This window comes from Ceratotherium simum, chromosome 18, assembly GCF_057802395.1.
Source record: "Ceratotherium simum simum isolate JZ-2026a chromosome 18, ASM5780239v1, whole genome shotgun sequence".
Taxonomy (NCBI): Eukaryota; Metazoa; Chordata; class Mammalia; order Perissodactyla; family Rhinocerotidae; genus Ceratotherium; species Ceratotherium simum.
Window position 1 is genome coordinate 7,660,396 of NC_141917.1, and position 23,841 is coordinate 7,684,236.

Sequence of the window (23,841 nt, forward strand, 5' to 3'; positions counted from 1 at the left end):
ATCTCTAAAAATTGATTTTTCATCACTCACCTGGAAGCAAAGCATGACCTGACCTGACCCATTTGCTGCAGAACTGATCAGAACTGCCAGGAGGAACATTGGCACCTTCACTTTGCCCACATTTCATGGCAACATCATTAAAGAGATTGGCTACCGGACCCTTCAGGGGTGTTATGTAATATACAGTATATGCCCCATATTACCCATCTATAATCTGAAAAATGCTGAATCCCAAATCTTTCTCTACATCCGAGAGTTTTACATAAAGAACTGGGCTGTGGCATCTATATGAATGCTCTTTGTGAGGACCAAATAGGATACTTCTTGTCATTTAACACGGAGTCTGGCACATAGCGACTGATCTAAGGGATACTGACGGCTATGATTATTTTTATGTGAACTGGCATACATTCATCTTGCAGCTGGATCCCAAGTGAGCAACTGCCAGTCTCTGAACTCACTGAACTGACCTAGGTCAGGCACTAGACGTTGCTCTTCTTAGGCAGTGGGGTCTCTGATGATATGATTTCTGGCTCTTTAAGTCCCTACTGTAAGCTTGATGCCCCTCACAAAACTGGCAGAGTGGTCATTCAGTAAAGATTATTGAATCTTTAATCCATTATTGAATGGATTAACAGATGGATGACTAAATAGATAGAATATAACAGATACTGAAATCTTAACCAGTGTAGTTAATAATGGTAAGTACATTCCTAAAACATGCCCACGAAACTCCAGATTCCATCTGAACATAGGGATAGACCAAAGCCCATCGGGCTGAGCTGTCTGGGACTCCCCTGGTGGAAGGGATTATGTCAGGAATGGTTATTTACAGGTCATCAGCCCCACATATGAAGACGCTGATCTTGTGTGTGGATATTGGCACTGATTACCAAAGGTGGATAGGGGCTGGGCTTTGAGGAAAGGACAGTCAGCCCCTCCCATACAGACAAGATAGAAACAGATAGTAAAGTCTAGATTTATCATAGATTTGAACCAGAGAATGTAATTTTTGTCATTCAGGGCTGTGGGAAGTTTGAAAAATACCTCTAGATATATAGGTATATAACATTTCGCCCATTACAATTTTGTCATTTCAGCAGTCTGGAGATTTGAGGCTGGCTGCCATGGATTTGCACTATAAATTTAAACAAAATGCTTGAATTCAGTTTTACTCATGGGAAATCTAACTATAGCTAATATCAAGATCACTAGTTCATAAAGCTTACATCCACCAGAATCGTCTCAAGGGCTTGTTAAAACACAGAAGGCTGGGTCCCACTCAGAGAGGGTCTGATTCTGTACATGGAAGTGGTGCCTGAAAATCTGCATTTCTATCAAGTTGCCAGGGAATACAGAAGATGTTGGTGTAAGGACGGCAGTCGAGAACCACTGATCCAGACGTCAAAATTGACCCTTATCATCTATACTACCAAAGTATAGGGTGTTTGGATCCAGGAGTTTCTCCAGTCTGTTTTTCTCAGCCGACAGCAGAAATATCATGTGAAACATATGGGAAGAGAAGTGATTGGAAAATATCAGAAATCAATTAGAAATTAGTTAAAAAGAACTTACCTCCACACCTTTTCTCTTCTACGCTACTGGATCTTGCCACAGATACTTCTGGAAAAACAAAAATCGAATCACAATGTGAAAAGTATGTTGGGAAGGAAGATCACATTAATGATTCATTTACAAAACATCTCATGATTTTGAGTTTTACGTGAGTCAGAGTTTCCAAAAGCTTAATTAATTGTTTAAAAACATTATATTTATTTCTTTGTTTGCTTTAATCAACTTGAGCTGTATTTGGTCAAGGTAACCTTGATTGGGAAGGGGTGAGATTCATCATCACAGAAAGAAAATGCTATGGTCCCTTCGACTGAAACCAGGGCATAACTTCAAAATAAGGCCAAAGTATGTGCTGATTATCTGTGACAATGTATTCTGCCAGCTGTGGACCCCTGCGGGGTTTGCCTGTGATGTTCCTGCCTCAGATCTTTTGTCTCATCAAAGCCAGTGTTGTCACATTCCCCGCAGAGGGGGATCAATCCATCAGAGCTCAAAGGAAACTGCCATAACAAATCAAGTCCCAATTCAGAGCCCAGGCACGCTCTTTGCCATGACCCACATTCAATACACAAGTAAAATGCCAATGAGAGGGCAGAGCGCCCAGATGTTTTAACCCCCAAGGATAAAATACCATTTCAGGAATCAAGAAATGTTATTCTCTCCTGTACTTATTTTTCATTAGATAACAAGAATTAAAAATATGTTTATGGTTAAAGAGGGAAACAACAATAATGAACACTACTGCAGTTCTACACCATACATGATTGAGGTGCCTTATGAGGCTAAAGCTAACAGTTTTCTCTAAAATTTTATCTTTTCCATAAATGGAGGAAAACGACGTTTTACCTATTATTACTTTGTAAGAAGTTGGTCTCTCTTTTAGTCCATGTGGCAGTCTTAAGGCATAGAGTGGGCATAGACGAAATGATTTATAAACATCTAGCACTGTGCCTACAGTTAGCATGTGACAGGGGACTAGCTATCACTAATAACATAGATTTCACATGGAAAAAGCCTCTGGCAAAAGAGCCAGCCAACCTCTTCTCCAAGATGAGAACAGTGGTGGGTTTCCATTTTCCCAAATATATTAAGTGGTATGAAGAGGATGACTCTTTTTCTCTGTGCAAACACATACACACAGCATGGCCAAAGCATTTAACTTCATATTAAAATAGCCAAATAACCTATTTTCATTTTTTGAGCAAAATCTTCTGACTGTGTTATAGTCAATAAATTGTAGATAACATTGTGCTTAAAAAATCTTCAAACTCATGCCCTAAATGCAGGTGTGTTGGGAAGGAAGATTGCATTAGTGTCTAAATCCACAGTTCTCTCTAAATCTACACTTTACTCACCTTGAAACCAAAAGAGTTGATGGAATCACCTCTGTTTCACCAAACAGGACCTCAAAGAACAGATAAAACTCCCCTCATAAGTCATTTCCTCTCTAAATTTTGGACATGATTTTGTTCACACTGAGAAGCATCTCTGCCCTTACCTGGGATGAAATTGGAATCAAAAACACAAGGCCGGCTCTCCGTGGTGTTTCCAGAACACTGGCCGCCCACAGGGAACAGAAGGATGCATTGGCGGGCACGGACCTGGACTCCAGATGCATCACACTCGGACCAGTCTGACCACTCCGACCAGCTCTCTGCAGTGACCAGAGAGGGGAGATGTGGCAACAATACCCACTAAGATCAATCAACCTGGAAGCACTGTCAGGTTCCATACGTTACTTTAAGTTTTCAGTGGCTCTGTACATAAATAAGATGGACTGCTATCTTCTGACCAGTCCAGTAAATAAAATACACATGAGCATGAGTAAAAGAACTTGTATATCTGTGATCAGAAATAATGTGCTTGAGATACATTTTCCAAAACCCATATTATCTTAATGCCCTAAAGTAGCTGTCTCAGACACTCAGTAAGCTAATCCACGAGGCCCAGCTGGGCAGAGACCATCAGTGGTGGAGGAGAGAAACCACAAGCGCAGACACCATTTCTGACAGGATGATGCTCCGCTGTGAAGAGCAGCCCTCAAACACTTTCCCCCAGATTCCTACAGGCCTCAGTGCTCAGGCAAGAGAAATGACAGTGCGTTAATGAGAAAGCCCTGTTGCTGAAACGGGCTTCAGCTACTCTAGGTATTTTCTCTTCTTTGTAAAAATAATTCTGCACAGTCAATATACCAAAGTCAGGCTGTTCTTGATGTAAAACTCATTCTCTCCCATGCTTACTGTCACTGAAGCGCATGAGATCAACACACGAGTCTTGGGTTAAGGCCAAAAGATGAGCGATTTAAGGTCACTCAACCTAATGTGGAAGATTTGCTAGGATTTGTCAAATTCACCCAGGCCTACAATGTGTGGAAAGAGAGGAAGAACGCTCATATTTTAAGAAAGGAGGTTAAAAAGTAAACTCTAAATATTATTTATGAATATTAATCAATATTAAAAATTTTTTTTTCTATGCCATTTGCTTCTCTCCTCTTTTAAATTTAAGCATCATCTTTGCAGTACAGGGAAAATTTGAAAATCGGACATGTGCTTTGATTCATTGTAAAGGGTATAATTTTTCCTTAGAAATATGCTAAGTGCCCGTTTTGGGAATGACTGAGAATCTCGTTTCCATATAAATGGAACCTTCCAGAAAGATCTATAGGAGCAGTTTAAAAAAAAAAGGGGGGAAACATTTTAAGAATGCTTTGTTATAACCAGCTTTTGTTACTAGTTCTGAAATTATGGCCTGGTGAGAAATATTCTATTGTAGAACAAGGTATTACGAAGTCACTTAAGGGGTAATAGTATGGGACTGATGTATTCCCCTCTCTCAGTACTTACTGTGACGTGGTGCCATCAATTTCACCATTTCAAAATTAAGGAAAGAGGTGAGTTTGTCCCGAAGTCGTGCGATCAGCAAGGCCCGGGCGCCACTTACCTGGGCAGGGCTGCGTGCTGCAGAGCGCCTCCTCTGTGTGCAGCCCCAGGCAGATGTCTCCTCCGTAGGCTGGGGCTGGGTTTGTGCATGAGCGGGTCCTCATGTAGTGTCCACCGCCACATGTCGCCGAGCATTTTGACCAGGGGGACCAGCAAGACCACACACCATCCACTGAGAAGGGACACAAAGTCACACCACTTCTGAAATTCAATTCTGACCAATCGGATGTGGCTACAGATGGAACTTGCCTTGCAGCAACCACTGCCACTCACAGGGAGTGTTTGGGGTCTTCCCCCTGCTGAGGGACCCAGTTTCGCATATTCTTCCCTACATTTTTTTCAATTCCTCTTATTTGTTCTTTCAGGAAATATCTCTAAACATATAATATGTAAGCATGAGGATGGCAGAGGATGGCGATGTATGTAATACAAAATCCCAGTCCCAGGAATGACCATGAACCTCATTCTGCTCCTATTAACATGAAGCTCCAGCTAGCTCTCACCTTTGCTAACCACACAGTCGAGTTGGCCAGATGAGACTTACAGCCAAGGATAAGTAGTTCTAGTCACAGCCTTCCTTACTGTTGGATTAGGATTTGCTCCACGATAGTGGGAAAGAGAACAGCTAACAGGTCCTACAAGGAAGGGCTGTGAAGGATGCGCTCTAGATGCAGGCACCAAACAACCAAACTAAGTACAACCATGCAGACTCGACAGACTAAACAGAAGAAGCCCATATCTGCAGCCAGACTTCAGGTTGGATGTGAAGGCAAGTTTTAGAATGTGCACATTAGGCAGACCTGGTTCCTTGACTAACAGTTTCCATGAGAACTTCTGTTTTCTCTAGGCTAGGCTCCTGATCCCTGCAGATGGGCCTCCTGAATGCTGGAGTTGGCTGGCCCCTGTGGATCTGGGGGACCACAGTGCTCCATTAGTTGAGTTTGTTAAAACTGAGACCTCACATTGGCTTCAGTCTGTGATACCGTCAGATATGATCCGGTGTGTGTCTAACCCATGACTGACCCTCCCCCTGGCCAGCCCTGCCCTGTTTTGCTGAGTCCCAGAGCACAGCTGCAGGACTTTGTAGAGACTCTGATTAGTAGGCAAAAAACAATCATAACCATTTGTAACAGAACCCATTTGCTAAAACATTCCCACTTGCCAGCTTACACCACAAGATCACGTGGTACTTCTACCAATTTCAATTTCAATTTCATTGCCCTGAGGGATATATTAAGAACTGGGAAAATAGATGCTTCCAGTACAAAGCAAAATCAAAGGAGAATTTCAGCCATTTCTTCACTCTATCAGGTAGTTGTATTGGTCTGTAACTGCCCTGTGCCCCCAGGCCAATTCTAATGCGGTCTCCATTTCCTGTCCTCTCAACTTTGTGCTTATATTACAGGTTTCAACCTTATTCTCGGAGCAGTGATGCTGGAGACAAGGGGCATGGTGGTTTGTATGGGATGAAAAAGGATATTGAATATTGTAATAACATTTCATGTTAGGAAGGCAAAAGTATTTCTAAAATAGAAATTATAGAATACAAAGTTTAATGAAATAGTCTTCATTGCCAGGGAGCATGCAGAGCCCGGTGGGGAAGCGGGACTTTTGAAGTTAAGAGAACAAAACACATGTGAGCCACTGTGCAAGGCATGGCACACCAGGGGACTGAGAGAGGCTGAGCATCTGAAATCTTCCTTTTCTGCCACACAAACTACACTGGACTAATAAAATAACAACACTAGTGATAATAATAACTCACTCAGTATTGCCCTCATCCTCACGACCATCATGGGGGGTGTTCCAGAAATATGGGACCTGAGGCACAGAGAGGTTAGGTCACAGTGGGACTCGCCACTGGCAGGCTGACCCCAGGAACAGGCACAGAGTTTAGGGTTTCACATAACTCCTGCACCTCACTAAAAGTCACATGGGAACCTCCTCATGGCCCAAGAAAGACCGGCTCATAAGGAGATGAGACAAATATGCAAAAGCTCAGATCCATGTTCTTTCTGATAAATAAATGGCAAGCAATAGGATATATTGGAGCATATGAGGAAGCCATTTGGTATAAAACTAATTCAGCCTAAGCTTGTTTTACCAAAAGGGCCTGTGGCTTTTGAACATGCATTGTATATCTGCTTTAAGCAATCATGTCCCAAAGACAAGAACAAAAGCCCTTAAGATAAGGATGCAACTTCCCCCACATTGGCATATCCTTAAAGAGAAGCATTTCTCCCTAGGCTAGGATTTGATTGCTGTGTTCATCCTGTGACCACCCAACTTGAGGCAACAGACCTGCTACCTGTCATGCCCATCGAGACAGCAGACCTGCTACCTGCTGTGTCCGTCAATAGCTGTGCCGACAGGGCAATCTGACAGGACAATCTTGTGACTATTGTAAAACGGACATTGCAATCACATGTGATACATGCTCTTTGACGGTATATAACTGCTCTGTACACCTCACTTCTTTGGTGTCCTTCTTTCCTTGGGGAAGGAGGGCCCCGGGCTATACAGTCCTCAAATTTGGCTCATAATAAACTCACCCCAATTTTGATGTATAGATTTGATTATGGATTATTTGTGTTGACATTTCAAGGAATCAAAGCAATTAATTGTAGGGAATTATTTTTGATCAAATGAAATTTATAGATTAAGTAACTTGAAAGAGGGGATAAAAATTCTTGTTCTAGCTGAATATTCCACCCACGACAGTAAAATAAAAACAATGGCGGCAATAAAAAGTACCATTGCTAGTGATCTAAAGAGCAAAGTAAAACTAAATAATTAATGCCTGAGTGTCAGGCAGCCACAGGGCTGTCTGAGATACAAGTCCTACATTTAGATTCCTTCACGTCATGGGCATATTTGACATGAATTCCCCAGTGTACTGAGGCCTGGGCCACACAGGTCCTCCTGAAGGATAGCTGTGCTCTCAGCTCCTCTAAGGATCTCTGAGCAGTTCCTGCACTAACCGCCCCCTCCACTCCCACCCCACGCAGCCTCAATGCTCCTTCAGGACAGAACCAGACCTCATGCTCCTTTTGTGTCACTTGCAGTTTACAGAACAAAGTGTGGGCTCTAGGATTTCATGGACAGAAAAGCACAGAGCGTTCTTAGCACATCATAGGTGTCTAACAGATGTTATGTATAGAGCACACACCTGTCCATAGTCTTCATTTTGATTCAAAGAGTCTGCCCCACCATTAGCTTTTCACTCAGTGTTCCTTCTCTCTCACACTTGTTGTTTTCATAATAAAGAAAAAATAAACAATCTTACTTGAATTTGAATGTTATTTAGTAACAAAGAACCAACTGTTGTCTCTACCTTTGTCAGCCAAAGTCTGGCATCCTTAGTTCTGAATCAAACAAGGATTGAGGAAAAGAAGGAGTGAAGGAGAATGACCAAGCTATTGCTCAGTGTTGGAGATAAATTATGTAGGCGAAGGTACAAGTTAGATCAACTCACAGAAGGTGAAAAAGGATCATTTCAACACGGGCTCAACTTTAAAACCGCATTGCAGTTTATTATACATCTTACAATTGGAGATCAAATTTTTCACTGGTTAATTTGAAAGATATTTTACATTCATCTAGTTTTAGATTTATTTTCAAACTTAATCATAACAAGAATAGTTGTTTTTAAATAAAACACAGTGGCCATTTGTAACTGTTCATTAGGGACCCAATAGAACTAAGGAAGAGTAAATTCATAGGGAGGACACTGTCCTAAATCAGGTAAAAATAGCCCTATAACTGGCTGAGCAGCTCAGCCTCTGCAACCCTAGGGGCTTCCAACCCCTCCTTGCTGAGCTACATCCTCTCATGTGTTTAGGAATTTTGTAGGAGGTGGGACAGAAAGTTGACATTTGCCCAACTTAGCCCCCTGAACTCGCCCACTCCAAGTGGAAAGTGACTCGCCCACAACCCTCTATGGAATCTTGGCTTTCAGAAAGAAAATGAGGACAGAGTTATTTCGAGACATTCAGGTTATGTATACACGATACTGGCTTGACCATCAAATCAACCAAAAATAAAAACAGCCACCAGATCATGTTAATGGGGTGTCCTGAGAGGGGCCTGAGCCTTGCACTCAAGGACCAAGGCAGCATCAAGCATCTGGAAGAATCTGCACATTCTGCCAATGGCAACAAGGACTCATGTCTGGAGTCTGGGGAAGCAAGAGTGGGTGGGGAAATCATGACATTCCAATGTCACCGACCCCGCTCCAGTTTACAGCACGGATCCTAATCTAATGATGTCACCCCATGAGCTCTCTCCCAGACCTGGGGGAGGAATCCTTCCACTCTTCATGCTGGGGTTGTGGGAAAGAACTGGTTCTGTGACCTTTCCCAGCTCCTCGACATTGCTTTGGGGGGAAAGCTGGGTGGTTGGAGGGATCAGTCTCCTGAGGCTGAGAAATTCAGGCAAAGACAGCCTAGGAGGAGTGGAGCAGCTGTAGGAGCAGGGACATTATTGGGATCCTCAGCTACAAAGCTGGAAACTGTGTATTTTCAGTTTAATTCAGTACATGTTTATTCATCCATCCATCCATCCATCCAACTATCCATCACCCACCACCCATCCATACGTACATCCTACCCATCCAACAAATGCTCACTGAGCACTGCTACAAGCCAGTTCCTCGCTTATGGAACTCAGAAAGTTGTTTGTACCTACTGAAAAAGATGCTATACTTGCAGACTTCCATGTCGTTAAAAATGCTACACACATTGTTTGGAATGACCCTCCATTCCCCATCCCTGCTTGTCTATTTGGTCAGCTCCGGTCCCTCAAGACTCAGTTCAGAGGTAGCCTGCTCAGTGTAACTGCCATGATTCCAGCTCAATGGTTCCTTGGATGATGTAGCCACCACATGTTGTTGTCACCAACCCAATAGCCAGTGACCATACTGTGTTGACATTATTCATAGGATGCCTCCTCACTGAACTCTAAGTTCCTTTCTGATCTGGACCATATCACTGCATCTTTCTTTATGCTATGAATAGTGCACAGTGGGCTATCCAAAAATGTTTACTGGAAAATTGAATGAAGGAAGGAAGGAAGATCAAGTAACCAACTGCGTGTTTTCTTATCATCCAACAAACAATTACTGATAGCTATTTCTAGTATGTGCCAGGCCCATGTTGGGAGCTGAGGGCACTGCAGGGAGTGAGACTACCACAGAAGTCCCTGTCCTCCTGGAGCATTCCCTCTGACAAAAGTCAAAGCCAGACACACAGCTATAGACCAGCACTCAGATAGCCCTGAGGCATCAGGTTCCAGATCCTCTGCCTGTGGGAAGGTCAGGTGGAAGCAGTGAAGGTGACAAGCCACAAGCAGATCTGTGGCAGGAGGAATGCAGAAATGGTTAGAGTATTAAAGGAGACAGAGGAGCCTTTAGGGCTGTGTCAGCAGACAACGCCCTGGGTGGGGGCTCTTCAAGCTCATTTTATTAACCTTGTGCTTGTTTGGGAATTCCATGGAATGAAAAGCCAGGTCTCAGGAGGAAGACCCAGACAACACAGCTTCTGTGGGCCTCCAGGAGAGAAGAGTGTGTGTTCAGAGAACTGAACTCAGGAGAAAGTGGACCCTGCTGACTGAGGGCGTGAGGGACTGGCTTGGCAGGCCCCTGGGAGAGTCACTCTTGATAACTGTCACCCTGAAGGAGGAATCTGTGGTATGAATGGAGGCCAGTTCCTGGACGGCTGGGCCCATCAGAATTTGGGAGGGGGCCAGCCTCCAGTTTCAAGGACATGACACATTTCTCCAGACCACGGCAGCAGCACCGACTTCTCCATTAGGCTCAGTGCTCCCTCAGGCACTAGGCCCCACGATGCTCAGAGGGGCTCACGAGAATGTTTTAGTTTCTTTTAAATCAGAGGAAATAAATGAATATAATCCAGCTGAGGTTATGTTTGTCTTTATATCAATGCAGTTGGAAGATATAATTTGTGATTTATAGATATGTGTGCATGTATATACGCATGTGCGTGTGTCTATGTATCTCAAACATCCAGCCAGGGAAGCTGAGTGAGCCTCCCTAAATTAGAAGGTCTTCCAAGGCCCTTGATTTTTCAGACTTTTTCCAGACTACTCAATCCACTCACCTGGGCAGGGCAAAATGTTGCACTCCTGGTACTCCAGGGACGGGCCCAGGCAAGGCATGCCCCCATACTTGGGCTCGGGATTGTTGCAAACTCGCTTCCGGTTCCGAATGCCCCGGCTACAGTCGCGGCTGCACTGCGACCACGATGTCCAGGCTGACCAAGCCCCGTTGACAGTGTGGGCAGAGTACCTCCCAGCACGCAGGAAGTCACCAGAAAGGCCTGTCAAGGAAAAGGCTAGAGTGTGATTCTGTTAGGAGTTCTTAAAGTAACCAGAGTCTAAACTAGCTTTCATCCTGAATCAGTTGTTGGCTTTAGTTCTACAGCTACGCTCACAAAATCAGACGAATGCTTTTCACACTTCAGAAGCCAAAAAAAGAAAAAAATTGCAGTTGAGTGATATCTTCCTATAACTCAGGCTGCCTTGAGGGTGCAACTATTTATAAAACAAAAGTGCAACTTGTGAAAACTCAACTTGTGAATGTGGCCAAGTCCTCACACAAGTAACAGGTCTTATGTTTACAGGTCATTTATTTTTCTGAAATACAAAGAAAACACAACTTTCTCGCTTCCCTTGGGAATTCTACAACAAACTGCCATTGTACACGACGGGGTGGTGCTCACCATTGAGGACATCCCTCTGGAAAAATGGAAGCAGGATTCAGACATTTTCTAACCCCGTCCCTTCACCTGTTAACCTTTCCAAAGTGAATGAAGGCTGGTGAAGGTTGTGACATCAACTGCTTCTGACTCACAGGCCCTGGGGGCATGTGTCTGCTCCAGAAACATGCAGTGGGCTGTGCTCACAGCCTGGGGCTGAATATAACCCTGAATGACCTTGCCACGTGGCAAAGGTTCCCATGAAGTCCAGAGTGCACTGACTAGTAAAATGTGTTTCCCTAGGAACAAACATAGCAGTAGAAGCAGCAGCAGCAGCCGGGGGTGCGGGTGGTGAGTTGTCTTGGTGGGAACAGGCTTTGAATACTCACTGGGTCAGGGCTGCTCTGAGCACTTTGCACTTTAGTCATTTAATCAGCCATAGTCAAAACTCCTGTTGGTTTTGATGAAAATGCCCACTCACTTACAATATTAAAAAGTATTCAATAATTTTCTCAAATGTAGGCAATGTGAAACAAGTTTTAACAAAAAACTCTCAAGGTATGCAACGAAGTCCTGGAGAAACGTTAGGAGGCAAATATGCCAACAGTTCTATCCATCCATCATTAAGCGCCTTGGTTGTTTACTTAAGAACTCTGCCTCAGAAACCTAGGCAGGATGCTCTTCAAAGAAAATGGACTAGAAATATTCCTCTGTGATGAACCAGCACTTTGTGGTTAATCAATAAAGAACAGCTATGCACAATTAGGCCTCATTTTGTGTAGTCAGACTTTGTAGTCTCAAGATATCAATACCAAAACATGCAGATGGTCATTAGAACTTGAAGCCATTAAGACACAAGGAGGATGAAGTACTTTTTAAGCCATGTCCATGATATACTTTTGGAGGAAATATAGGATATCTTTTATAAATATGTATTAAATTTTTCCTTAGGTTATATCACTAACATGTAAAACAAACATTAGCTCTGGTTTTGTATGTATCAGAGAATGGAAGGATTAAAAAATATACGTTCAGAAGAGAGAATAAAGGTGCCAGCCCAGTGGCGTAGCGGTTAAGTTCGCGAGCTCCACTTCGGTGGTCTGGGGTTCGCGGGTTTGGATCCCGGGCGTGGACTGACACACCACTTGTGAAGCAATACGGTGGCAGGGTCCTACATAAGGTACAGGAAAATGGGCATGGATGTTAGCCCAGGGCCAATCTTCCTCAGCAAAAAGAGGAGGATTGGTAATGGATGTTAGCTCAGGGCTAATCTTCCTCACACACAAAAAAAAAGATAATAAAGATAATGTATAGGGAAACACCGTCACTCGTTTTCTCTTTTTTACTTTGATGTCATAAGAAATAAGGTAGTTAACAGCCTGCTATGAAATAAGTGAATGAATTGGAGACAGGGTTGCCAGATTTAACAAATAAAATACAGGAAGCCCAGTTAAATTTGAATTTCAGATAAACAACAAATAGTATTTTAGAATAATATGTCCTGAGTATTGCAAAGGACATACATATCCTAAAAAAGATTCATGGGACATACTTACACCAAAAAAATCCTGAAAAATATCTGAAATTCATATCTAACTGGGCATTTTATATTTTGTCTCACAACCCTAACTTGAGATCACGTGATCATCCTTTGTGGAATACAGATCTTTAAAATGGGCCTTCAGTTATCTATCTCTTGGCTTTCCATCATATATCTTTTCTTCTCACTAATGCAGGATTTTACAGAATTAATGAGTGAATATCATTTTGCTTGAATTCCTAGGTGATTGGTGTTTATTTGATTTATTTAAATTGTAGAGTTAATCACACAAAATCCCTCCCTAAAGCAGACTTTTCTTTTTTGAAGAAACAACAAACAAGCTTGGATAGTTGCTGAACTACAATCAGCAGAATAGTTTGAGGTCAGGAGACAGTTAACGTCAGTGAGAACAAGACTAGGAGTGGCTCTTGATGGCAACTGTGGGGCCTCCAAGCATCCAGGCTGGCAGCTCCAAGCTGCCTCAGCTATTCAGCAGCTCCTAGGGGGAGGCACGGAGATCTGTGACATGTGTCACTGGTGGTCCTCACTCAGAGCCACTCTGTGTACGAGCTTCCCTCCAGCAATGCAGGAGGAGATTTATCACACTTTCATGAATTTATCCCATCCACGTCAGCCCAACATGGCGACTCCCCAGCTCTGCAGTCCGTCAAGGCCAACTACTCTGGGTCTAAGGCTCTTTCTCTAAAAATGATGTTGATGGTGACTGTGCTTCCTATTTCACACTCATGTTGGGAGAATAAGGTAGGATCATAAACACAAAAGTGCTGAGAAATGTTCAAGGTGGTCTAGTGTAAGATGTTACTATCACTGTTCTCATCGAATCGTGTTCTGAGAACCATCTATGAGCACTTATTTTCTTTCTAGAATTGGACAGATTCTGTTAAATTAGATGAGAACAATAGGAGAGATAAGAAAGAAGCAGAAATGAGTCTCTTTGGGTGGCCAGCCTCACCCTCTTTCCTGCAGCTGGGACACCTGAGCTCCAGGGAGAACAGGTGAGTTGCCCGAGGTGAGATGACCATTCAGTGGCAGGCCCAGGTAAAGGGTGGATCTTCTGGTCTACCTTAGAGCTTTCCCCACACTACTAATATGGCCTTGAGTGGATTTATATAATTACAAGAGCAAAGCAATTTTAAAGACTATGAAAAGATTCTCACATGTACTTTTTACCGGAAAGAATCTTTTATAGACATAAACAGGGAGATGCACTTCTTCTGTCTTTGTTTGGTTTTAGGATAAAAACGAAAAGCTTATTTGCAGTTTATGTTTTAGTGCCAGGAGAACTATGGAAGATTACTGAGCCTTCCTCAACGTGTTTTCTGATACTAAATAAATCTGCTACAAACTATTCTGGACCTGTTACAAAATATAGTGTTATTTTGAGGGTTGAATTCACAGGACCACCTCAATATATGACTACATTATTATAGTAAGGGTCTTTCCCATTAATTGGCTATAAAACCAGTTCTGCTTTAGAGGCATCATTGTGATAAAGATTGTTAAGCCATAAATAATAAAAAAAAATCCTTCTATGAACATAGAGATAAGATCAAAGAGGACTATCCATGGAAGTGGGGCAGTCTCTGTGGGGTCGCCACTCACCATCTGTAGAGCAGCCGCTGGTTCCGTCACTAGAACAATACCGCATTTCGATCCGCTGTCTTCCCACTTCCAGCAAATTCGGATCAGGCAGGCGGGCTTTGCACGTGTACCGAAATCGCTGCTCATAGTGGCCCCCATTGTCAGAGATGTTGACGGGCGTCCAGGGCGTCCAGGGTGTGGTCTTCTTCAGCTCAGGGCATGGGTTGGTATTACAAGGCTGGTACTCCTGGGAGAGAAAAGGCATGGCATGTGCTTATCATGGGGAATAGACAGAGCCAGCGGCTTCCTTCCTCTAGTGAAAGACAGGGCTCTCTAAAACTTCAGACCCTAAAGAGAACAGATTAGTGGTTACCAGAAGGGAAGGAGGTTGGGAGGTGGGCAAAGGAGTAAAGGGGCACATATATATGGTGACAGATAAAAATTAGACTATTAGTGGTGAGCACGATGCAGTCTATACAGAAACTGATAAACAATAATGTACACCTGAAATTACACAATGTTATAAACCGTTATTACCTCAACAAAATAACTGAAGAAAAGAAAACCCCAAACTTCAGATCCTAAGACACCTACCAGCTACTCTCCAACTTTACATTTATGTTAAATTAGGCACTTAAGAGAATGTTCAGCGTTCAAGTCAACTCTGCAGTTTCTCCTGCATCAACACTGAGAATGAGACAATAAATATAAATGTATGTGAATAGAAATAGTGATCCCATAAAAATCATCTTCCTTTCACCTAATAAGTAACCAAAAATGTTGAATATTCTGAGGTTAAGCTTAGCTGTTTTCTCTAAACGATTAAAGTTAAAATGAAACCAGAATTTGTTTTTGGACCACATAATGGTCATTTGGAGACTAATGAATATTTTAAGCTCTGGGATCACAGATTTGAAATGTTAGAGTGGTAGGTTTCCAAATGAAAACACAGTATATGATGACTTTTAGTCAATAAGAAGTTTTCATAAGATCTCCCTGGGTAACACCTTGATGGCATTTCTCAGTTTCTCCTCCCTTCCCTTACTACAGGTGCCTGCCTTGTAAGCACAGGCGGGAGGGTCCTGGGAGATGAGCAGAGGGTAGATCTGAAGGTCTGGCAAATGGTGCATGGTGTGTGTTGGTGGGTGGAGTTTAGGACTACCATTATTAGGATCCACTTGAAGCACTTAAAGATTTTTTGGCAAGAATTTTAAACACTATGTCTCCAGAAACAGGGCCAAATATAAGGGGTACAGGGTTTGATCTTGGGCAGAGCACTACATCACAATTCTTCCATGTGGCAACGAAGGATGTTTCATTAGAGAGAAAATCCATAACACATAATACACTCAATTATGGCCATACTTTTAAAATGATTTTTAGCAATGATAAACATACATATGAAGTAAGAGTTAAATAGCTCTCTAAGATTTATTATGAAAAATAGAACTGTTTCATCCTTCTCCCATCTCTTTCAGTTGAATATTTGGATATTTACCCCACAGAGATAACAACTAGAATTTTCGTGTATTAGGCATTGCCCATTGACTGTGCACTACGGAAAAAGAGGATTTAGCTCTTTACTCCCTACCCCACTTCCTGTATCTCCAACATTGACACAGCCTTACCATCTCCCATCATCCTAATATAGTTATCCTGCACTTTTGGTTAGACCAAAATCCAGTGTTTGCACCTATCACCAGGTGAACTCTAGCCACACCTGAGTGGTGTGGTAGACTGGCTGATTTCTGATTCTTATCTAGTTCCCTTCAGCCTAAGGCAAAGATTCCCGTTTTTCAGTGACAGTTGTCTAGTTTCCATGAACTTGTGATTAATTCACCCCTCATTGGGTATTCAGACTTAGTAACAACTGTCTTTGTTGATTTATCCTTCGTAAAAAAAAAACTCTTTAATATTGTATTAATGAGTTTCCAGTGGGAGAGAGTAGTCTTGTGCGTACACCACCAACTTTACCTGGAAGCTTGTTAAAATCTTTATTTTGTCACTATTCTAATTATTCTAACTAATTTTCTTACTCATAATCCATTTTTTAAAACTTTTTACAGAGGATAATACTCAGGAGTTCTTCATGTTTGTGACATCATAGGCTTTGAACAGAAAATATGTCAAGTGGCCATCCTTGCTTCTCTGATTTAATACCCTCTCGCCATTCCCTCACCGAGACACACTGGTGCTCCCCACACCAACACATACTGGTAGACAGATGACTTCCTTTTCCTTTGCTTATAGCATTTTTTATTACAGCATCTTTTGGATGTTGCCTCCTAGATGAAAAACTGGCCCCAATGAATGCTATAAACTCAATTGCATAAAAAACTAGACAGAACATGTGTGTGCTCTCTCTTTTTCACTTGAAATAGAGGCCACGTGATAGGAATACAATAAACTCTGTCTGGGATCTTCCAGGCCTACAGTGTGGCAGCACTGTCATTCCCAGATTGAAAATGCCACACGCCACTGTCCTCCCCTTCATCACTCTGTGCCTGCCTAGCTGGGGAAATTACCAGGGGCTCCTTGCTGAAATGGACTCAAAGCGAATGCCATTTATAGACCGCTGCTTAAAAAGTGCAGGTCTTTAAGCGTTAACAAGTTTGACATCACCTATAAAATAGTAAGATCCCTCATCTTAATAAACAAATATAGAGGATATTCCCAGTAATTCTTAGCTTCCTCACACTAGAAATTTTATCTTTTCTATGGAGATGAAGTTTTGTTTTTGAAATATATGAGTGGAAAACATACTTTAAAGCTGGCTCAAGTGCCTGGGTTAACCTTTGTGTGCTGGTGACATGCCCAGCAGGGCAGTAGGTCACGTGTCACAGAGGTGGGCACACCTCAAGGATGAAGAGGATCAATTCAGGCTCATTAGACCTAAACCTCCAATAACAAAGTCTGTTTGTTTGTTCATTATTTTCTTGTAGCACAAAGTTTAGCATGAGACTCAGGACTTTCCCCTTTCAACTGCTTTTTGAGGTTTGAATATATGCACTCATTTAAAATATCAAGTTACGAAGTGTCGAGAAATGGTATGACCGATCTGTTTTATATTGATGACCAAAATTATGAAGTGATTCAATTCAATCGTGAGTAGTTATACGGCTCAGCTGAGTCTGTGCTACAATTTACTGGTGACCTGTTGCTATAACCACCCAAATATGAATGGATCTTGGACAGGTCCATTGATGCTAAATGAAGAAATTATTTTAAAAGGGATTTCAGGGAGCTAATTACTATTACTTGCCACATAGGATTCTTAATATTCCGATGGAAAACATTAGATAAAAATGGTTACTAAAATCAATCCCACTTCTGGGTAAATATCCAAAGGAATTGAAATCAGAATCTCATAGAAATATTCGCACTCTTATGTCCATTGCAGCATTACTCACAATAGTCAAGATATGGAAACAGCCTAAGTGTCCATCTATGGAGGAATGGATAATGAAGATGTGATATATATAGAGAGAGAGATGTTGTGCTATCTATATATATAGAATATATGTACGTAGAAGAAGATGTGATATATCTATAGATAGCTACAGATATGTATATATATATATATCGATAGCTAGATAGATAGAGAGAGAGAAAGAAATACTCCCTTATATATATAATGGAATATTATTCAGCCATGGGAAAGAAGGATATCCTGCCATTTGCGACAACTTGCATGGGCCTTAAGGGCATTATGCTAAACGAAATAAGTCATACAGAGAAAGACAAATTCTATATTATCTTACTTATATGTGGAATCTAAAAAAGACAAACTCAGAGAAACATAAGTAGAATGGTGGTTACCAGTGGGTGGTGGGGTGGGGGAAAGGGGAGATATTGTTCAACTGTACAAACATCCAGTTATAAGGTTAACAAGTTTGGGGATCTAATGTACAGCATGGTGATTATAGCTAATAATACTGTATCATATACTTGAATGTTACTAAGAAAGTAGATCTTAAATGTTCTCACCACAAAAAAGAAATGGTAACTATGGTTAGGATGGATGCAGTAGCTAATATTATGGTGGTAAACATTTTGCAATTTATAAATATATCAAATCCACATGTTGTACACCTTAAACATATACAGTGTTATGTGTCAATTATATCTCAATAAAGCTGGAAAAAAATAAAAATAAATAAAGAAAACAGTTGAGTCAAGGACCAAAATAAATAAATAGTCAAGAAGAACAATGAAAAAAAAGAATGGTTACTAAAGCAATTTTAAACCATTCTCCAAATGTGTTCCCCATGTAGTCTCTGTCCCAATGAACAGTGATAAAACCATCCATTTAAAAGCTTAATCCAGAAACCTGGGAGATAGTGGATTCAAAACTATATGGCCACAGAATGACTTCCACTTCCTATCAAGATGGAGTAACAGAAACAGGATTAACTCTTTCACCAAAAATATCTAAGACATATAAGGAAGAATAGTTCTTAAGGCGTTGGCCATCAGGCAATGAAGGACAGTGATTGCCAAGTGATGGGAAACATGAGGTGACCTCCACACTGACCCAGCCTACAACCTTGGTAAGGTTTCCAGGTGGTGTCGGAGGAGGGAAAAACTCAGGCACAGACTAGTGATTGAGGAGACAGAGCTGGGACCTGGAGGAGGCCAAAGGGGCTGGAGTTCTCAGAAGGAGAGAGCTACACAAAGAGAAAACTCCAGAGTTACGCAGAGGTTCCCCCGCAAGTATTGGGTTGAGTACAAATTGGTGAACGTGTGTGAAGAAATTACACGTGGATGGGGAAAGACCCACCTGAAAAGATCAGAGGGAACAGTGCATATCACTCACATAGGGCCAGGAAGAGTGCTTGCCCCTAAGAGTAAGAGTCAAAAGCCTCATAATTCACCAGGCATCAGTTAAAGTACCAAGAAGGGTCTTGACTCCACAGTGGAAAAAATCACCCCAGACAAAACTCTGCTCTGATCTCAACTAACAAAACCTAAAAGCAAAAATCAAAATGATCAAACAGGTTTCACATAACTTGATCACATAACAAAGGAGAGCTCTGGCATATTTTTAAAAGTACAAAAGGGTCCAGTGTACACCAAGGAAATCTACATTCTATATCTAATCTAAAATTACCAGATATGCAAAGAAACTGCTAAAAAACACAACTTACTATGAGGAGAAAAATCAGTCAATTGAAACTGGCACAGAAATTATACAGATGACAGAATTCATAGTCAAGAACATTAAAGCAGTTATTAGAACTGCTTTCCATATGTTCAAGGAGCTAGAAGAAAGACTGAACATATTAAGTAGAGACGTGGAAGATATAAGGAAGAATAAAATCAACTATACAACACTCTATGAGGCCAACTATAATCTAGTATCAAAATCAGACAAAGACATTAGAAAGAAAGAAAACTGCATGGGAATATTCTCTATGAACTTAGATATAAAAATTCTTAACAAGATTTTAATAAATAAAACTCCAAAACATATAAAAAAGATTAAACTCTCATGATTAAGTAGGGATTATGTCAGGGATGCAAGGTTGCATTAACATTTGAAATTGGATCAATGTAATTCACCATATTAACACTCCGGAAAGTAAACCTATATGATCATCTCAGTAGATGCAGAAATATCATTTGATAAGATCCGAAATTCATTCCTAATAGAAACTCTCAATCAACTAGGAATAGAAATAAATTTCCTAAATTTGATGAAGGACATCTAACAAAAATATACAAGCAACATCTTATTTAATTGTGAGACCCTGTATGCTTTCCTCCTAAGATCAGAAATGAGAAGAATATCTCCCCTCTCACTTCTATTCAATATCCTGAAGGTTCCAGCAAGGGCAATTAGGAAAGAAAAAGAATTAGAAGTCATCTATATTGGAAAGGAAGAACTAATTACCTCTTTAGCCACAAACAATGCGATTGTATATGTAGAAAACACTATGGATCTACAAAAATGTATAGAAGTAATGTTGACTTACCAAGGCTGCAGAATACAAGATCAATATAAGATGTTAATTTTATCCCTATGTACTAGCAACGATCATCAGAAATTAAAATAATGTCATTTATAATAGCATCAAAAATATGAAATAGGAATAAATCTCACAAAATATGTGCATAACTTGTACACTGAAAGGAAACTGAATACCCTAAATGATCTATAGATCAGAGTCAATACAATCTTAATCACAATTCCAGAAGGCTTTTTCAAGTAAAAATTGATAGAGTCCATTCTAAAATTCACGTGGAAATACAAAGTACCTAGAACAGCAAAATCATTTAGGAAAAGAAGAACAAAGTCAGAGGACTCATACAACCCGACCTCAACATTCATTATAAAACTACAGTGATCAAAACATAACAACACAAAAATGCTGTAGCATTAACATTGAGATAGAAAGATTGAACAAAAGAATAAAATGGAAAGTCCAGAAATAGACTCACATGTATATGGTTTATTGATTTTTGATAAAGATACAAAGGCAATTCAGTGGAGAAAGTGGAATCCTTTCAGCAAATGGTGCTGGACATCCATGTGCAAAAACAAGAACTTTGATCAATAACTTGCACCATCAATGCTAACAAACTCAAATGGATCATAGATCAATATGTAGAACCATAAAACTTCTAGAAGAAAACATAGAAGAACACCTTTTGTGACCTTAGGTTAAGCCAAGATTTCCTAGATACAATGCCAAATGCATCACTCATAAAGAAAAAAAAAAGTTGAATTAATCAAAATCAGAAACCTATGCTTTTTGAGAGACAGTTAAGAGAATGAAAGACAAAGCACACACGGGGAGAGAATATTTGCCAATCAGATATCTCATAAAAGACTAGTATCCATTATATATTTTAAAAATTAAAACTCAACAACAAAGAAAATAATATAAAAATTACCAAGTGTTAGGAATAGATATTTCACCAAAGAAGTTAGACAGATAGCAAAAACGCTTCATAAGGATCCTCAACATTATTTGTTAGAAAAAAGTAAATTAAAACCACCAGTAAACCACCACACACCTATTAGAATGGCTAAAATAAAACAAAACAAAAGAAACCAAAAACCTGACACCACCAAATGCTGGTGAGCTTGCAGAGCAATGGGAACTCTCTCTCATACACCGCTGGTAGGAATGTAAAATGGCACAACCCCTTTGAAAACTATTTTGACACTTTCCTAAAAACTTAAACATAAACTTATTACATGACCTAGTCATTTCCCTCCTAGATATTTACCCAAGAGAAAAGAAAGTATATGTCATACAAATACTTGTACATGAATGTTCACAACAGCTATATTTGTAATAGCCCCAAACTGGAAACACCCCAGATGTCCCTCAGCAGGTGAATATCTAAACAAAGCATCTTATATCCAAATGATAGAATACTACTCAGCAATAAAAGGAAATGAACGGTTGATATACACAACAACATAGAAGAATCAGAAAATAATTATGCTGAGCGAAAGAAGCCAGCAAAAAAAAAAGAGTGACATTATAGAATTCCATTCATATAAAATTATGGAAAATGAAAAGTAACATAGAGTCAGAAAGGAGATCAGTGGTTACCTGGGATTGGGGAGGACAGGGAGTATATGAGGGAGGGGTTACAAAAGAGGACAAAGAAACTTTTGGGTTGATGGACATGTTCATTGTCTTGATTGTGCTGATGGTTTCACGGATGTACACATTTGTCAAAACTCATAAAATTTTATTCATAACCATTTGCAGTTTATTATATGCCAATCATACCTCAATAAAGCTATTAAAAATTATATGGCCACAGAAAAAATGTGTCTTTCTAATAAATGGTGATTACCTTCCTGATTTAGAAATGATATTCAAAACAGCTATATTTATACATACCTGCACACATTAAAATTACAGTTATTTTTTTCATGGCATTCATGTTTGAATATTGACAAATGAATATCACTACTAGCTATTTGCAGATAAATGCTTCATAAAGGCAAAACTTGCATCGTCAAGTTCAATTTTACTTGTCATCATATAAAATGTTATTTTCTGTCACACAATCAGCCAATGTAGCAACTACCTATTATAGTCTATACATATGTGTATAGACTGCATTTTTTATGATCACTTATTTCTCTTACAATCAGTTTCTTTGGCTGCAGTGCATTTTCATGCTGATACAGGCCTTTGAACACAAAGGAGTTATATACATCTTCCACGGGTCTTGGAGAAGTTTGTGAGTGACAGCACAGCTCGGTGGAAGCAGAACTCAGCCACAAGGTCAGCTTCTTCCTTACTCATTGTCTAACTCTCTGCAAATCTTTAAACACTTGGAATGTGTCTTAGTGCATTCAGGCTGCTATAACAAAATTCCACAGACTGGGTGGCTTATAAACAATGGACATTTATTTCTCACACTTCTGGAGGCTGGAAGTCCAAGATCAAGACACCAGCATTTTTCCGTGAGGGCCCTCTTCCATGTCACAGACTTCTCCTTGTGTCCTCACATGGTGGAAGGGGTGAGGGAACTCTCTGGGGCCTCTTCTGTCAGGGCACCAATCCCATTCCTGAGGGCTCCACCCTCATGACCCAATCACTGCCCAAAGGTCCCACATCCTAAAACCATCAGCTTGGGCATTAGGTTTTCAACATATGAATTTGTGGGGGGACACAAACATTTAGCCTACAGCAGAACACATCCCAACTAACGCCAAATGAGGGGTCAGACAAGATGATCTCTAAACACTAAAAACATTTTGGAATCCACAATCTTGCTTTTGATTTAGTCCACTGACCCAAAATAAACATTCAGCGCATGCACCTGAATCTGGTTCACGGAAGGTGAGAAGACTTGATATTCAAAATGTTACGTGACAATAGTCTACACCAGTTACTCTGAAGAGAGCCTGATGATTTAGAGATTTTTAAAATATTCCCAATTTCTTTCCATTACTATTACTTATCATAAAGCCTACATGAAATAAAAATGCTTTTTTAAAATGTGAAAGCAATATTGTAACAAAAAGAGTGAATATTTTTGAGTAGAAAATCCCACTGTTCTACGCAGTAACTGCTTAAATCTCAACAGGTTTCCTTTGAGTAGTCTCTCTATGACACTTTCTGGAACCTTTACTATGCCACTAGTTTGCGGCGGGGGGGGGTCTCCCCAGCCTGTGAGCTTCTGGAAGATAAAGCCTGCGTTGATGCAGCTACCTTTCCCACGGGGTGACTGGCACCATCCCTGGCCCCAAAGGGGAAGCAGATTGAGCTGAACATCTCAGGGGCTTTCAAATGGGCGCATTCACTTTGAACCAGCAGTCAGCCAACATTCTTTTGAGTACAGAAAGGCAAGCAAATATGCCTCTCTTTTCTTACTAAGAAAAGATATGTGTATGTGTGTGTGTATTAGATTATATATGTGTGTGTGTATTAGATTATTACATATGTGTGTATATATATAAAACAGAGCTGGCTTTCCTCCTGGCAGATTATTTTGGGCA

General features: G+C 40.7%; 1 protein-coding gene across 3 annotated transcripts in view; it reads right to left on the reverse strand.

Annotated features, from left to right (window-relative positions):
- Positions 1 to 23,841, reverse strand: part of SEMA5A (semaphorin 5A) — a 470,062-nt gene that overhangs the window by 14,420 nt on the left and 431,801 nt on the right. For all 3 annotated transcript variants that reach the window (XM_004440053.3, XM_087443115.1, XM_087443116.1), the window contains 5 exons: positions 14,388 to 14,613; positions 10,628 to 10,846; positions 4,513 to 4,683; positions 3,071 to 3,226; positions 1,576 to 1,623 (listed from right to left, as the gene is read on the reverse strand). In XM_004440053.3, coding sequence (XP_004440110.1) covers positions 1,576 to 1,623; positions 3,071 to 3,226; positions 4,513 to 4,683; positions 10,628 to 10,846; positions 14,388 to 14,613 — 820 coding nt within the window. The remainder of the gene's footprint in view (positions 1 to 1,575; positions 1,624 to 3,070; positions 3,227 to 4,512; positions 4,684 to 10,627; positions 10,847 to 14,387; positions 14,614 to 23,841) is intronic.